This window comes from Crotalus tigris, unplaced genomic scaffold (assembly GCF_016545835.1).
Source record: "Crotalus tigris isolate CLP2741 ecotype Arizona unplaced genomic scaffold, ASM1654583v1 scf7180000020166.501630, whole genome shotgun sequence".
Classification (NCBI taxonomy): domain Eukaryota; kingdom Metazoa; phylum Chordata; class Lepidosauria; order Squamata; family Viperidae; genus Crotalus; species Crotalus tigris.
In genome coordinates this window covers 77,409-91,210 of record NW_024097884.1, presented here as the reverse complement: position 1 = coordinate 91,210, position 13,802 = coordinate 77,409, and the positions used below count along the sequence as shown (strand labels likewise).

The 13,802-nt window shown below is 37.2% G+C and overlaps 1 protein-coding gene across 1 annotated transcript in view; it reads left to right on the top strand.

Moving 5' to 3' along the window:
• Positions 1 to 13,802, top strand: part of LOC120318289 (low-density lipoprotein receptor-related protein 1-like) — a gene marked incomplete at its 3' end in the record, with an annotated part of 251,793 nt that overhangs the window by 160,768 nt on the left and 77,223 nt on the right. Inside the window, exon 8 of the mRNA XM_039365706.1 lies at positions 11,392 to 11,554. Within this exon, the coding sequence (XP_039221640.1) occupies positions 11,392 to 11,554 (163 nt within the window). The remainder of the gene's footprint in view (positions 1 to 11,391; positions 11,555 to 13,802) is intronic.

Here is a 13,802-nt window from a genome sequence, read left to right as displayed (position 1 = left end):
TTAAGATGTGTGAACTTCAACTCCCAGAATTCCCCAGCCAGCATGTAGCAGAGGAAGATTAATTCATTTATTGTGACATAAGCTTTTATGGATCATTGTGCACTGAATTGGATACATTGACTCTCTGTGATTGTTTAGACATGATAGATTTGTTAAGTGGTAAAATGCTACAATATATTAACCTGATTTTGCTGCAACAGTCCAGCCTAGGATGACAAGAATTAAATTAGGTTCTTTCTCATAGTGTATAATCAGTGGGCATTTAAACAGTATTAAGTCTCCTTCTTGTATAGGAAATAGGCCTTGTATGCGGGGAAAAAAAGAAGCAAAAGGCTCCTCTGCTTACCTATGAGTGGTTAGAATTAGGGTCTCTAAATGGATTTGATTTAGCAATACAACGGTGGTGAAGGCACAGTGGCATATCCTGTTTGGTTAAATGGAGCAAACACATTTTATATGCATCTTCATTTAAATGGATTCTGACATTAAGGAAAAGTCTTCCTCTGAATGAGATGCTGAGGGATACTCTGCCAATTAGAGCAGAAAGCAATGAAGGAGATAAGGATGAAGACAGATAGTACTGTTGTTAGTTCAAGTATAATTTTAGGTGTGTTGAGTGTTATACTTTGGTTTAGTTCAAACTATATTGGTTGGCTGCTTAAAACAAACCTTGATCAATATACTCTATGTGAATTGATTCACTTCTGATTCTTTTGCCGGAAAAATCCTCTGAATCTGGCTTAACAAGTGAAATGTGATTAAGTATACATCTCCAGTATGGAAGTGTTAGAAGTAAAGTCTTCATCCTGGTTCATCCAAGCCGGGAATAAATAAGCAAACATGGCGACTGCTTTGGGAAGAAGGTTACAGTTTATTGCAGAAAGATGGTTCTTCAGGAAAGAGCAGAGGAGAGAAGGGGTGAGCACATGGTGTAGTAGGTTTTTATACCCCCTCTAGCCTTTTGTTTGGAAGTTTCCTGTTCCTGTGTCCTGAACTTTGAGGCTATTTTGGTGAAAAATATATTTTCCTTTTTTAATATGTCCTTCTGGGGGGGCTAACTTCCCTCAGAAGCATATATCAAATCGCATACAAACTGAGCAATAAATTGGTAACTGTTTGATTTATATTTTTAAATTTTAGAATCAGAATAAAACTGCTTCACAGATTTAAAAAAAGGGCAAAATACCGAATTAATAATAGAGTTACAGCTTCCCAAATCAGTGTTGCTTTTTGCAATATTTCAATGAGATTTAATTTGACCTCTGGAGAAGGCAACTGTCTTTGGATGTCTACATACTAGTTTTTATGAATGATCTTTGGCTGTCTATCTGTCTCTCTCACAGAGACACAAATATTTTCCGTGCTTAAAAGTGGTAAATAATTTAATAATAAACATGACACACTATAGAGATATAGACAGATAAATTATTAGATGCGTTTTTTAAAGTTACATACATATAGTTTTTAAAAAACCCATAGATAGACAGACAGATGGAAGAATAAGAAAATTTAGGGAAAAAATTAATCTCAAAGTGCCCTATAGATAAATTTGTTATAAAAGTGAAGTAAATATCAAAAAATGTAATTTCAATTAATATAGTAAATAAATAAAATCAATGGTCATTAACAAATTTGAGGATTCAAGCAACAAAGCTTTTCTTTTTTCCTTTCCTTTCCTTTTGTCCCCTTTTGGAACTCCAAAAACAGTCTTGTGACTCTGACTCAAAGGATGGTTTGCAGCCAGAATCTGATTCATTTTTTTTTTCTTTAGAAGCAAAGGGCCCGTTTTTCTCTCACTCATGAACCTTCTGCTGTTTGTGCTCATTCTTTGTCAAACGTATTAGTGAATTAGCAACTGGGAGGCTTGGAACATTTTTAAAAAAAAAAGAAAAGAAAAAAGAAAACAATTTTGGACTGCTCAACCATCCTAAAAGTGCCGAGTCGCTCTTGAGTTCTGAGAAGTTGGAGCTGACAACACAACATCAGAACCTTCCAAAGAGGATGACTCAGCTAAAGCATTGACCAGATGTTAAAAGGGGGGAAAAACCCTCCACTCTTCCTACTCTTTCCCGCTGAGAGGCAGAGAAAACTTTGCCCTGGATCTCCCCTAGTATCTGCCTGCTTGTGGAGTTAATGCCATGCAGGGCATTAAAAGCACTTTAACTGAATGGACCAATGGGCCTCTTCTCAAGTATGCCGTACTTACTGCTTTCAAAACAGCCTTAGATCAAACCTGCTTTTCCTGAGGCCAATGTGGTTTGAACTTAAAGAGTTCAGAGTTAAAGGAGCAGTGGTATTCATCTACACCAGTGGTTCTCAACCTGTGGGTCGGGACCCCATTTGGGGTCGAACGACCATTTCACAGGGGTCGCCAAACAATGCAGTCCGCCATTCTCCCCCCCCCGCTTTTCCTTAGCTGTGCTACTCCCTTTTATTCTATTGGCTTTTGAAAGCCAATAGAATTAGACTCTCTTGAATAGAGTCTAATTCTATTGGCTTTCAAAAGCCAGTAGGAATTGTCCAGGCTGTCTCTGCCCTGCTGAGCTCGCCAAAAGTCCCATTCTGCAAACGGTGCTGCACCAGTTGAGTAGTCCTCGACTTACGACCGGTTGAGTAGTCCTCGACTTACGACCGATTGGGGGGGGGGGTCGCGGCATTAAAAAGGTTGAGAACCACTGATCTACACTCACAAGTGTATTCCCTGCATTTATTATTGCAGGGAAGTTTCTCCTTAATTCCAGGTTGCTTCTCTCCTTGATTAGTTTCCATCCATTGTTTCTTGTCTTGCCTTTTGATGCTTTGGAAGATAGGTTGACCCTCTGTTCTTTGTGGTAGCCCCTTAGATATTGGAACACTAGTATTATATCTCCTCTAGTCCTTTTCACTAGACTAAATACCCAGTTGCTGCAACCGTTTTTCATAAGTTTTAGCCTCCAGCCCCCTAATCATCCTTGTTGCTCTTTCTCTGGACTACGGGTCCCAACGTCTTTTTAAAATTGTGACCAAAACTGGATGCAGTATTCCAAGTGTGGTCTTGCCTAGACTTTGTAAAGTGGTACTAATACTTCACTTGATCTTGATTCTATCCCACTGTTAATGCAACCTAGGATTATATTGACTTTTTTGGCTGCTGTGTACACTGTTGTCTCATATTTAAGTGATTGTCCACTTGGATTCTGCCTGTTTAATGGGCCCAAACCTAGAAGAACAAAGGAACATTTCACAGAGAGAATCAGGTGACCTTTTATTCAGGGTGCTTTAAAAGAAAAGACTTAGGGCTATAGTCCATGACTTTCAGAAGAGTGAAAGAATGGTTTGTAGTAGGTTGGGTGAAAGAATTCAGCTTTTGCACCCATTTAAAATAATATTTCCAAGAGGCTGTCGTCCATTCTGCTCTTGCAGAGATCTTTTAAAAAAAAAGTCTATAAATGCAAGTAGTTTTTCAATTGCAAGAAGATTTTTCAGAAACTTCAACCCAATGTCTGTTCTCCCACAGCTTGAAGCCATTGTGCTAACTCAAAAGAGAGATCAGTGAGTCTCTTTTCTACAAAAAGAAAAAAAAAATCCCACTAATTAGCATTTTTTCATTTTTGTTTTTGCGAAATTTCTCGTAATACTGAGGAATTTGTTGGATTTTGCAATTTACAAGCTTGGAAGTTCGGCTTTTAAAAAACAACATTTTTTTTCTGGTAAAGTGGAAAAATGTGTTCCTTGCTGTAATGAAAAGCAAATTTTGCAACAAGTCCATTTGTGCTATGAGCAGTCACTACATAAACATGTTTGGAGGTTATCAAAGGGATGGACTTGGTCATCCCCCTTTGTCTCATGGGACAAGAACTTTTGCTGTGAAGGTTTTTGTTCCAGAGTCCAAGTGAATATGTTTCTGCTTTTATGAGAATGTGGACTATAGCCAACAAGTGCTGATGCCCTTATGTGTTTATACAATATAGGGAAGACAGGTCTCCTCCTCCTCCTCCTCCTCCTCCTCCTCCTCCTCCTCCGTAGGCTAACATGGCCCACTTCTCTTTTCTCTTTCTCCTCTGATGCTACAGGCTAAGATGAGGCCACATTTCAACCTTGTCCCACTGTATTGTCCATCTATCTTGCAATTGTAGCCAGGCATTAGAAAATTGTTGATGCAACTTCTTCCTTTTGTTATAGAGAAATGTTGGTACGTTCTGCATCGCGAGTAAGAAAAGCCTACTCGCTCTATAAAAGTTATGACAAACAGGGTATTTCTAATGAAGCAAATCAATACCTACTAAAAGCAACGGGGGGGAAATGCAAAATTCATGATCAAATGGAGTGGGAAAAAATATTATGGTACAGGTAAACCTCAACTTGCAACCATTAATTCAGTGATGATTCAAAGTTACAACAGCAATGAAAGAAGTGACTTATGACCAGCTTTCACACTTATGACCATTGCAGCATCCCCATGATCATGTGATCAAAATTCAGGTACTTGGCAACTGGCCTGTATTTATGACAGTTGCACTGTCCCGGGGCCGTGTGATCACCATTTGTAACTTTCCCACCCAGCTTCCAACAAGCTGGAATAACTTTCTCGCTTTGGTGCCCTCTGGCTATGATGCCTTCGGGCGTCAAATTCCTGGCTATAACTGGAGGTCACCAGCTTGGGAAAAGGTGTAAGTTGTTATAGTGCTAAAGAGATTGGATAAGGTGGAGTCATGAAAACTTATTAGGCTGATGTGCTCTCGTCTCTCACAGGGTGTTCTTTTGATGAAAAATAAATTGGAAGAAGGAATGTGACATCTGTGGTCTTTAGTTTCTGGAAGGACAGATACAAACCTAATAAATAGTAATATCTGTATGATTGTATTATTTTATTGTTTTATTGTTGATGATTGTTTTAATTTTGTACGCCGCCCTGAGTCCTTTGGATTGGGCGGCATATAAATAAAATTAATTAATTAAATAAATAAATATCTAATAGGGCTATGTAGTAATCTGGATTTAACAGGAAAAGGTTATTTGAAGTGTGTAACCACTCCAATGGGCAACCTTTTAAAGAAACTATATTTTTCCCTGGGCTTCAGGATCTCAAGAAAAGATATGTTGATTTGTGGAAGGGGCAGGGGCAACGACATACAACCCTGTCTTCTTTAGATCTGAATTCTAATCTAATTCTGGTACCTATTTCTATAGCGAACAGATCTGATCTCTTGCGAGAAGCAAAAGTGTAGGAGTTCCTCTATTGAGTCCTGAGTCTCCTTTAAACAATAGAAACAATATGGACAAAAAAAAAAACCTGCACTCCAAACAACTTTTGAAGTTGCCTGGATAACTACCTTTGCCCTGTGATTCAGACTGCAGTTTTGAATTACACTGCACTCAGTCCTTATAGTTCTAAAATGGGCATAACTGTTCTTATCAGAAAAAGTGATGTTCTTTCATTCATAAAAATAATTCATATTAGGAAAAAAACACTTACTTTTATACCTAGCAAACAGAGATTGGCACGCACACATGTCTCTCTGAAATATTGTAAAGTTGGCAGAATGAGAAGTCATTTACAACTGGTCTAGGAAGGTTTTTATTTTACTTATCTACAGAGACACAAGCAAGCAATTGCTGTCTAACATAGAAGCTGTCTTATTCTTTAAGGGAATTTTTGAATGACTCCATTTTGTCAAAACTACAGTTTCTTAGGAGGCAGGCATCCACTCCTTGTCTCTCAGTCTCAAATCAAATTGGAAGACAACTCTTTTTATTTATTGGATGTGCTGCTATGTCAGACAGAAGCCATACACGACAATTATGACAGCTGTGTCAAACAGGGCAGTTGCTCCTTTAGGAATTATGGTTTTATGCTGGCCTTTTGTGGTTTGGGTCACCATATTTTAGCAAAGGAATGAACAATTTCTTTCTGGCTGCAGCCAGAGTAATTTGTAAGAAGGCTGCTCTCAAGAAAGAGGTGAGCTAAAAGAATTGGCCAAACCAGAAAAAGGGAACAAAATAAAATAGCTAAGAATACTTCAAAAAAAAAATTAGACCAGTTCCTCTGCCCCTCAGAAGCCTGAGTGAGATGGTATGGAATGGAATGGAATGGGAAAGAAACACAAAAAGAGGCTTTTTAATGGGTTCAAATTCCATCACCAAATTCCATCATCAAATTGTCAAATTTGATGGAGCTGCACAACATAGGTAGGCATAGTGAGCAATGCATGGGTAATGGATTGTACATTCCTCTTGTAGGATGCTACTTAAGTTTGGTGTTACTAAAGCAAATCTTAAATGTGTAATGACCCTGTATCCAATTAGTAGAAGACTGCCGAATAGACTTTATTGATCATGAGATTGTTTTGCATGTTGCAGACATGATCTGTTATGCATCCATGATCCATCACTGGAGGTTTTCAAAAATAGATTGGACAGCCATTTGTCTTGCATGGTATAAGATTCCTGTCTTGAGCAGTGGGTTAGACTAGAAGACCCATGAGGTCCCTTCCAGCCCTATGATGTTTTATGCCTTGATAATCTATATACTGGAAGATTTCTCATACTGTACTGCCTCTCCTGATTTAGAATTATTTCCCATCTGGTTTTAAAACCCATTGCAATATAGTTTTTGCTAATCTGCTATCCTCCACATATGTATCTCATATGAATCCTGGTCAATATGCTTCGTGTTCTGTGGTTGGGGAATCTAGAAGTTATTAAGTAATACATTTGAATAATATGTTGACTAAGGCCACAGAGCCAACTATCTAAACCAGTGGTTCTCAACCTTTCTAATGCCGCGACCCCATAATACAGTTCCCCATGTTGTGGTGACCCCCAACCACTTATACATCACTGGGTGCCCCGTGAAATGGTCGTTCGACCCCAAATGGGGTCCCGACCCACAGGTTGAGAACCACTGATCTAAACTGTTCTGATTCTTGCTTTAGAACAGGACTAGGCTACTTCCAGGTTGCACATGGTCCCATAAATCTCATTTCTTTAGGCCACAAATCCTCTAGGGATTACAAATTAGATGAAGTTTATTGCTGTTTTCCCCCACATAAAGCAAGTAAGAAAATGCATGAATTTGGGGGTTAATTTTTTAAATACGACATCATTAAATCTCCTTAAATTCATCCAAAGCATTGCGAGTAAACCAGCTCTATCCATAGGTATGAGATTATAAAATGGTTATCTTGTTTCCTGCAGTCTCAGTTTGGATGGAATTATAAAGTAACTGGGAGATCTAAAGTTTAGTAGTTAGTTAAAATATATGTAGTACATCACATCAAGGGACTAAGAATTACTGTTGAACATAGGATAAATCACTGAATGGAATTGTGCACTGCAGTAAGTTCGGTCCATGTTATGTATTTTGACTTAGGATCTTGTCCAATTGAAATGAAGAATCTGTGCAGAGACAAACCCATATTTTGGATGTATAAGCAATTCATGTTTTGATTACAGCCTAAGACTAAAATTCCCAGCTTGGATGAAATGTACATCAGATACGAAGACAGACATTATTCTAGACATTGAAACATATTCCTACAACTTGATTGGCATTCTTTCATATAAGAGATCAGATGATTTTTCCAGCAAGAAGCAGAAAACTGTGGTTGTACTATTGGAAAAAAAAAAACAGGGATAGAAACTTAGTAAATACACGGGATCTATGTGTGTGTTGAAAACCTACATTATTTAATATTTTTTCATGCTCTTTGTTAGAAAGAGCATAAATATTTTATAAGTATTGGTTTTTAAATAAAATTTTATACTTCATTATTTTAAAGGGCATTTAATGTAACTGAAACTTTTTAATAAAGAAACTCATTTGATTTCATCTAAAGCATTTCTTTCCTGTGTGTTTTAAATTGCTGGTTTTTAATCCCCCAATTGGACATCAAGAGGCATTATAGCAGGTGGCAGAAATAGGGATCTCTTGCCTAATACATGCATTCTTACAGATCCATTATTTTTACCAAATTAATTGCCTGTCTGGATGCTGAGGCTTTTATAAGCATAAATTCTTTCCTGTCTCCCTAAAATAATTTTAAAATACAGAGAAATATTAGTCAGTGAAAGATGAGACATCCAACTCATTTTAATAGATTGCTTCAACATGAAATATCCCCGCCACGAACACCAGATTTTAGCAACATCTCTTTTGGCCTGCCAATAGCGTATTCCGTGAGGTAACCAGTTGATGCCAGGAATGCAGCAAAAAGAAACCCCAATTAAAAGACCGTTTTTTAAAAAACTGTTTTCAAGGGAGCCTAATTGAGGGCAGTAGTCAGTTCCGTGGGAACAGAGCACCCCAGGACAACAAGCCTCAGAATACCTTATTGGGAATGCAGTCTTTTCAAGGGTGTTTTATTCTGGAGGACACAAAATAGGGGGAGTACAGGAGGGGAGGGAAAACCGGGGTGATTCTTCAGTAGCTAAAGAACTAAACAGGGAGTTCTTTTAATGGGCCCAAGATGAAGCAGGAGTACAGGTCCGGTTGAAAGGAGGAGAGGAAGAGCATGTGATGGAATTACTTAGTCTTCATCCACACCTCAATAATTTGAGCCCAGTCCATATGACACCAGTTCGCTTAGCGAAAATGTTTTAAAATGTTTCGGATATTTGCTGGAAATGTAAACAACAGCCAGGCACTTATTACCATGCCTGGTGGACATGCCCTGTCGCTAAGAAATATTGGTCTAAGATTCATAGATGGTTGGAAAAGATGATGAAACTGCAAATAGAATTTAAACCAGAATTGTTTTTGTTAGGAATATTAAGACCTAATTATGGCAAAGAGAATGACTACTTGATATTGCATGTTTTAACTGCTGCAAGGATAGTATTTGCCCAATTTTGGAAAAATGAGAATCTACCATCTGACCAGATTATTATTATTAACAAAATTTTAGAGTGTGCAGAAATGGATAGACTAACATTAGAAATGAAAGAAAAAGATGATTCAATTTATTTTAGAACTGGGGAAAATTTTTTATCAATGGTTAGAGACACGTTAGAACTGGAAGGATTTAATATTTTAGAATAGATGACTGATTTTTAATCGAGTTCTAACTAACATTTTGATGATACGATTACTTTTCCTGATTTACTGATTTTCATTTGTTACTTTTGATTGTTAGGATTTTTTTTTGAGATTTTATTAGTAGTGTTTACTTAATAGATCAACATATTTTTTTACTAATTGTTTTTAATATGTTACAGTTTAAGCTCTGTTAAAAATGGTTGAATATGATATTTACTCCTTATTGTGAACCGGACGGTTGCTTGTTTGTTGAAATATGTGATTGTACCTATCCTGACTTTACCCTAATTCCTTATTTCCTTCCCCTCCCCCTTTCCTTTTACCTCTCCCTTTACCATACCTGTATTTTTCCTATTTTTCCTCACCTATATAAATGTAATAAAATTTTGTTTAAAATAATAATAATAATAATTTGAGCCCAGTCCACCTGAATAGTCTTTTCTCATAATATAATCTACTGGTGCAGCTGGCTCTGTGAACTTCTTTGTGACTGTGAAACGGATAAATATTTTTAATAGGTTTTCGCAGGTTTCCACTCAACAGATTTCTATAATATCAAGGATTACATAAAAAGCAACATCCCAATATGTGCAGTCCTCGACTTACAGCAGTTTGTTTAGTGACTGTTCGAAATTACTAGTGGTATTGAAAAAGGTGACTGGACTGTTTTTCACATTTATGACCATTGCAGCATCCCCATGGTTGCCTGGTCAAAATTCAGACATTTGGCAACTGGCTCATATTTATGACGGTTGCAGGGACTCGGGATCCTGTGATCCCCTTTTTGCGATCTCCTGACAAGCAAAGTCAATGGGGAAGTCAGATTCACTTATAATAACCATGCAACTAACTTAACAACTTGACCACATAACCACCTGTGACAAGAAAGGTTCTAAAATGGGGCAAAGCTCACTTAGTAAATGTCTCACTTAGCAATAGATATTTTGGACTCAATTTTGGTCATATGCCGAGGACTACCTATACAGTTTAAAACTAGTATATTTCAGCCAAATACTAATCATAGTTAGGAAAGGAGAATGTGGGAGACTTAATTTCATTGCTGAACCACCTTACCCAGCTTGGAAACTCCAGTCGGAATTAGCCTGGTTTAAAAATGCTATCTAAATATGGCCGTACTAATTCTGTGTAGGGAAACTTTGCATTTAATTAAATTAATACTCTTAAGCATCTAAGAGTAAAGAGCATGGCGACCCAAAGTCGATTAAAAACATGTTCCATGCCCATGTTGTGTTTTTGGAAAGGGTATTTTGATGAAGGCAACTGTGATCAAATTAGCTGAGCCGAAAGATTCAGAATTAAAACATTCAAACAGAATCTTCACTCAGGACTGATTTCTGATATCAGAACACTCCCTCACTAATAATATTCACTGGACACTTAACACTAATATGTTAGGGTAAAACCTCTTGTTAATTTGTTGGACCTCTCCACTCCAGCAGTCTGAAGTTAAAGAGCAGTTGCTCATTTGCCTATTTCTGAAGATGTTTCGGTCTCGGTTTTAGAATGCTAATGACTTGGAAGTCTATGGTATAATTAATATCCATCTCTTTATCAACACACTGATATCTGAACTTGTTTCTGAGACGAAAGCTGACCAAATGTAGTTGAGATTTTTATTCGGAGAGTTTTGAGACATATTTTTTTAAATATAAATTTACTGAACGTTTTAAAAACAAGAGTAAGATAATATGAACTAAAGTAGAATAAGAAAAGAAAAAAGAAATAAAGGAGAAAGCTAAAGTTCCAAAAGAAAAAAAATAGCTAGAAGAAAAATAGAAAAAGAAAGAAAAAAGATATATAATGAACTGGCTTCCACTCTTCTTTACAACAGTTATAAGTACAATTGTAAGTTCACTTCCTTCGCTAAAGTTACAACATGACTCCTCTTTCTATAATCTATCCTATCCAGTGATGGGATTCAGCTGGTTCGCACCACTTTGGCAAAACTGGTAGCTAATTTTTTGTTGCCCAGGCCCAGAATGGACTTCCGGAAGCAACATCCACACAGAGAACCAGTTGTTCACATATTTGAATCCCACCAATAATCTTATTTAATTATTAAAACCGTACATCATAAATTCATTTTTTTTATTTTACGCAAAAAGTCCATAAGGGATTTTGAGTTTTGAAACATCTGGTGAAGGACCAAAACTTTTCAAAAATCTGGTTTCCCAAATAACCATCCACAATCTGAATTATTGCTTGCTAATGTGTAACATCTCTTTATTCGTATGTTTGTTCATATTGCATAGATTCAACCTGCATCATTTCCAAGAGACTGGATTTCTGAACGTCTACAATAAGTTTTATCTCCTCTTTCTCTTATCTCTCTTTCCTCTGTATTTTTCGATTAGATGTGGAGCAAATGGCTATTGATTGGCTTACTGGCAACTTCTACTTTGTGGATGACATTGATGACCGGATATTTGTCTGCAACAAGAGTGGGGTCACCTGTGTTACACTGCTTGACTTGGAGCTGTACAATCCTAAAGGCATTGCGCTGGATCCAACAATGGGGTGAGAATCCATATATGTACTTTTAGATGAAAACTAAATTTATTTCTGCCTTTGTTTTTTCCCAAACCCACAGTCCCTGAATGCTTTGTTAGTCAACAGTATCAAATGTGAGTTTAATCCAAACTAAAAAATTTTGAATCCTGGATTTACTTGCAGGTGAAGGGGCTTGGCTTGGTATGCTGATTGATATTTGGGTAGAGGAATAGGAAGTCAGTCTTCCCATGGACTTCCCACCACCAACCTATACTGAGCATTCACAAAACCTTTAAAAGGGATTCCCCCTGCATTTGCACAAAATAAAAAAAAAAGTTTTTTTTTAAAAAATGTGCAATTTTGTTTCAAAGTCTAACTTTTGATTATTAATATTTGCCAACAAACTGCTAAATGTCTTGAGAGTATCTTATTCTGTATTTCTCGGCATCCTATGATCTTCATCAACAGTTCTTTGTCAGTTAATTTTGTCAAATGAGGCAAGGCAGGTGGCTGAAAGAAAGACATTTTAATGGTGGTAGGGAATGCCTTGTCTAGAATGGGGTCTTTTTTCTCTCTTGCTAGTTTCTATGCCATAGATGGAATTGTTAACATTTGCTTTGGCATTATTAAAAATGCTTTTATTGTGATGTTTTACTGTGATTTTTTTCCCTTCTTATTATATATTTTATGGTTTTTTTTATTGGGTTTTGTCTCACTTAGTTTAACATGATCTGTTTGGAATATTTTAATCTGTTTTTCTGCACTAAGCAGGAAGTTGAGCTCAATGACATAAAGGGTCAATGTCCATTTATATCCCTCTAAGAGTCATGATCTTTGAATGTATTTCATCTGTAGGGCCAAGGAGAGAGAAAATAGGTGGATATTTAAGTTCTCACCCTCCCACTTGCGTTTTTATTGCCATTTTAAAGAAAAGTGCTGAATTGATTTAAGCAGCAGTTGTACCTGTTGATAAGCAGATAGCCACAACATGCTCTTTTTTGTTTTGTGTGCAGTTCAAATGGTTGTAACATATTCCAAATGAAATTACAGAGATCATTCTGTGCTTTTCATTTGACGGGAATCTCTCCTTTTGCTGGAGGCCTCCTAGAGCTGAATTGTTCTTGTTAGACTCTTCCATTCTTTTTTTTTTTTTGGCCTATCAGAACAGAAATAGTAGTTTCTTAGTATTTTCTGCCCTCTGTTTGCAACTACCTTTTATTTCTTTTGAATATTATCCTTTCTTGTTTCTTTATACTTGCTTTGATTTTTTTTCCTTTCTCCTTTTTCATTCTCTCCTTTATTTGTCACTGTTGGGTGTTTTGAAGACCTTCCTCCATATTGCCTGACTTATGACAGTATATTTCCTCTGATCCTTCAAAATTTTGTTTAGGAAAGAGTATTACTGAATTTTATTGTCAAACCTCCAATAAGCCTACTTGTCGTATTTGAGATAATGTTTCTACAGTGTACTCAAAAGGGCAGAAACTGCCAAGACTTTTTTTTGGGGGGGGGCAGGATCTCTCTCTCTCCCTCTCTCTCTCTCTCTCTCTCTCTCTCTCTCTCTCTCTCTCTCTCTCTCTCTCTCTCTCTGGCATCTAAATAGGATATCTAATTAATCTTTGGTATTGAAGTGTCAGCTTGATCTTAGAAACGAGGCTTACTATCATTAGTGTTAAAGATATTAATCATCTTTCACTTGCAGTAGTGGCAGATATGTGTAGCTTGGGTGTAGGATGAGGGTGAAGATTTGTTCTCAAGTTTATTGGTTGGTGTCTGAATGTTTAGTTACCAGGCTAGGTTTCTTTCACTTCTCCCAAATGTAACACAGAACACTGAGATCGAGCCTTACAATTCGTCTTGCCATATCAGGCAGATCAGCCCTACAAATAAGATCTCATCTTGGATTCTGACATTGATGGCACTGGCTCCAGGTCACACCTCTCACCCAGCTGTTGTGCTTGGACTGTATGTCCAAGAGTGGCCCGTGGAAGGAGAAAAATCAGGAACTGTGTCCATATAAGCCACCACTCCCTATTGTCCCATCTTCTCTTCACTCCCAAAAGAGCATAGAGCAGGTCATAGGGAATAGACACAGCCTAATTGGTTTCGTTGCTTTGGTATGGTCGTGTACATATTTTATCAATATATTTATGACATTTAAGTGTGGTTCATTTAACGCCCATTGTAAACGTCATAAAATTGGGTCCAGTCATGTGGTGACCCTCTTGGTGACTGATATTCCAGTCCCAATTATGATCATAAGGGCTACCTACCT